Here is a 3477-nt window from a genome sequence, read left to right as displayed (position 1 = left end):
CGTCTTTGAAGTTTGAACACATCCCGCAACAAAAATCTTGCACACATCCCCCCATTGATATAGAGACGTGCAATGCATCAATCACATACAATTTCTTAAGGATGTTCGAATCGTGAGAAAAACTTAAAAGGAAAAAAATCCTAATAGTGTTCAAGGATTATTTCATTCATAAAGAATAGCGAAGTCTAAAGTGAAGCAAAAAAATGATTTGCACAAAAAAATTATATGGGATCATAACTATTTGTTAGTAAAAACACATTGAAGATGTTGCATGCTCATTTTTTCGGATACCCATATAATTCATGTAGTAGCGGCATCAACCTAGATAAAAGTTGAAAAATACTTAACACGTTGGAACAACTTAGATGACCAATCATTCAACGGAGGACGAGAGCGAAGCATGCATAAGCTACCTTCATGAAAACAGTTGGACGCTGCTTTTTTGCTCCTAGGTGCATATGCACCGATTGTCGAAAACACACATTTTGAAAAGTTGAAAAATTCGGAACAAAAATCCCGCGTGTATATCCAGACATTTTATGTCCGTTCACAAGGTTTCGGTGAAAAACGACGTTTTTTGTGGCTTGTGTAAAAAAGATAAAGAAAACGTCGTTTTTCACCGAAACCTTGTGAACGGACATAAAATGTCCGGATATACACACGGGATTTTTGTTCCGAATTTTTAAACTTTTCGAAATGTGTATTTCGACAATGGATGCATATGCACGTAAGAGCGAAAGGGAATATCCCAAAACAGTCACCGTATATAGGGGATACTATGCATTGAGACGTGCAACCCATCAATCATATGTAACCTCCTCGTCCTCCCAGTCCTTGTAGTTGTCGTCGTCATGGTCCTCCTCGTACAGCTTGCCGTCATCTATGGTGATGGTGAGCACGACATCTCCATTGGACACCTTGGGCACGACGAAGAAGTACTCGGCCAGCAGCCCGTCAGACCTGGACAAGCTCCCGAGTTCCAGCCATGTAACCTGGTAGTGACCAGAGAAGCGCGAGAAACCAACGGAGCACCGGATCACGTGTCCCCGACCGATCGGCTTGACGGAGACGAGGGAGACTGCATGACCAAGCGACTCCGGGGGCGCCATGTTGAGCAAAAAGACGCGGCCGTCGCCGCCACGGAGGAGATGATAGCCTGGCTGGACCTGGAGATCGAACGCCACAGAGTATACGAACCTTTTCGTCTTCCACTTGTGACGGGCGGTGAAATGGTCCAGGAGCTGCGCGTTGGTCCCAGAGAAGCGGCAGCCGGAGACCGGGCACACGTACGGCCGGTTCCGGCACTGATTCCTCTCGTGCTCCGCCTTGTGGTGGTAGGCGATCTTCTTCTTGCACCCGTGCTTGCAGGGAAGGAGGATGCTGTCCACGACGCGCTCCATGCCGTAGCAGCGCTGCGAGATGGCGGCGGAGCACGTGCTGCACTTCCTCTCCTCCGCCGGAAGCTTGTCATGGCAAGAGCAGCAGATGAAATGCCCCACGGAACACTAGAATGAATTGACAAACAATCAGACTACGAAAATTCACTTCTTGATCTGATGATAGTACATACGTATGGTGGATGTGATGCGTTGGATTACCTACCTGGTATATCGGAGGTCTGAGGGGCAGATAGCACGCGAGGCAGTTGAAGACCTCCATCCCCATCATGGTGACATCCTCCATCTTCGCAACGCTCTCCTCCTCTCGCAGAGCTTCTCCTCCTTAATTTCCTCTTGTCAGAGTTATTTGTGGGAGTGGGAGTAAAGTAGTACTAGTGATATATAGCGGCTGCGCTACTACTAGTAGCAGATTACCAAAAGCCGGAGTCTTTTTGTTTCGACTTCCATCGGCCATAACTCAGCATGCAGTTTCGAGGAAACCAGACTTTTAAGTTTGACAGCCCAGCATGCAGTATGAGAATTTTTAGAGTTTAGCATGTCATTGGTGGTGTACACAGTATTGGAATCGGCGACGTTGCCTAGTGCCTAAACTACGCGGAGTGCTTTTTACCGAGTGCCGGACAGAAACGGCTCGGTTCCTCCCCACACAGTAGTCCACTCTTTCCGCCCGTCCCGTTCATACAACACCCACATGGCCACATGGTGTCAATCATGCTTGGATTAGGATTGAAAACGACCGAGATTGCAGAGGATAGGGCACAAACTTCAGGGATTTGAAGGTGAGGGTCCATTTGCAACGAGCACTACAATCTCAAGGTTTAAATCAGACTTCACTCGCTTGACAATCACCTTAATGATACGGTCGACGTTGCGCACGTCCGTCTTCCAACCATTGCTGCCGCCACCACCACAATGGCCCATCTTCACAACCCATTTGGTGAGGCCGCCGGAGTCGGCTACGCTCATGGGGCATATCTTTTCATGCTCCTCCCTCTCGTGGTGTAGCATCTTCCCGGCAGTGCCACGAATGGACCACACAACGCGCTCGAGGGCGTGGCAGCGGCTGTAGCTCGTGGGGATGAAGCAGCGAGTATAGCCCGTTTTATGAAGCATGAAACACACTTGTTCTTGTCCGGGAGGTTGCCGTGGCAGATCGAACAAACCAAGCCGCACAATGTCGATAACGTATTCAATTAAATTAAGAAGGGGTATATAATTATTAACTTACAATAAGTTAAAATTAAATCCACATGCTTGAACTACCTTGCCAGGGGTTTCGACCTTCTTTGCGAGAAAGAAAGGAAAAAGACTAGCATGGGTACCTGAAATACCGGAGGCACGAAGGGGTGTAGGCATCTGAGGCAGTCGAGAGCCTTCGGATCTACGTCGACGGCGATCACCATGGGAGCGGCGGAGCTGGTGCCGTCGTGATGCTGCTGGTCAGCTTTGGTGGCGGTGGCCTTGTGCATCTGGCGCTTCTATCTGGTTGATGCTGGACTGGTAGAGTGTCGACTGGCGATGGCTTACTCTTCAGTCTTCAACCAAACTAGGAGACACTGCAATAATGGCGCTATTGAGCTCACAGTGGATCTAGGAGACTGCCGAGTGCTGGTTGCTGTTATTTTTTTCTTTTTGAGACAAGGTTGATCTGATTAAATCAATGTAAAAAATATCGTGCTATAAAAAAATAGCGTGGCTCTTAAAATCCAATATTAGCGTGTTATATCACACTATAGCGTGCTATTAACGGGACATGGTATATCAGTTTATTTAGTGAGCCATTCTTCAGAATACTATAGTGTGCTATTCGTGACGCTATAACGGGCTATTTTTTCGATGGGTTAAATGCGTCTTGCTTCTTCTCAAGCACCATCCTCACTAGCCCGATGGGCCGTGCCTAGAGTTCAGGCTGCTACGGTTGAGCCGGCCCGTGAGGTCAAGTGGGAGCTACCCTTGGTCCATTTTCTAATATCTCCACGCTATCTCAACCACCAGGTCATCCCGCCATGTACACGACGCCGCCTCCCGCAATCCCCTCTGGCTCTGCTTCCGCCATGACCAGCACCGGCACCGGCTC

General features: G+C 48.5%; 1 protein-coding gene across 1 annotated transcript; it reads right to left on the bottom strand.

Moving 5' to 3' along the window:
- Positions 1-800: 800 nt before the first annotated feature.
- On the bottom strand, positions 801-1683 carry LOC109757174 (E3 ubiquitin-protein ligase SINA-like 5). Its single transcript, XM_020316009.1, has 2 exons — positions 1603-1683; positions 801-1505 (listed from the first exon to the last, which is right to left on the bottom strand). Exons 1-2 carry the CDS (start codon positions 1681-1683, stop codon positions 801-803), a joined length of 786 nt encoding a protein of 261 aa, XP_020171598.1.
- Positions 1684-3477: the final 1794 nt, after the last annotated feature.

This window comes from Aegilops tauschii, chromosome 3 (assembly GCF_002575655.3).
Source record: "Aegilops tauschii subsp. strangulata cultivar AL8/78 chromosome 3, Aet v6.0, whole genome shotgun sequence".
Taxonomy (NCBI): Eukaryota; Viridiplantae; Streptophyta; class Magnoliopsida; order Poales; family Poaceae; genus Aegilops; species Aegilops tauschii.
Note: the sequence above shows the minus strand (reverse complement) of the source record. Positions and strands in the feature narration are given on the sequence as shown.

Bases quoted from the DNA above. Each gene is read 5' to 3' on its own strand.
- LOC109757174 (XM_020316009.1), bottom strand. From the start codon at position 1,683: ATGGAGGATGTCACCATGATGGGGATGGAGGTCTTCAACTGCCTCGCG. The intron at 1,506-1,602 runs GTAGGTAATCCA...AATTCATTCTAG, and splicing joins TCAGACCTCCGATATACCAG to TGTTCCGTGGGGCATTTCAT.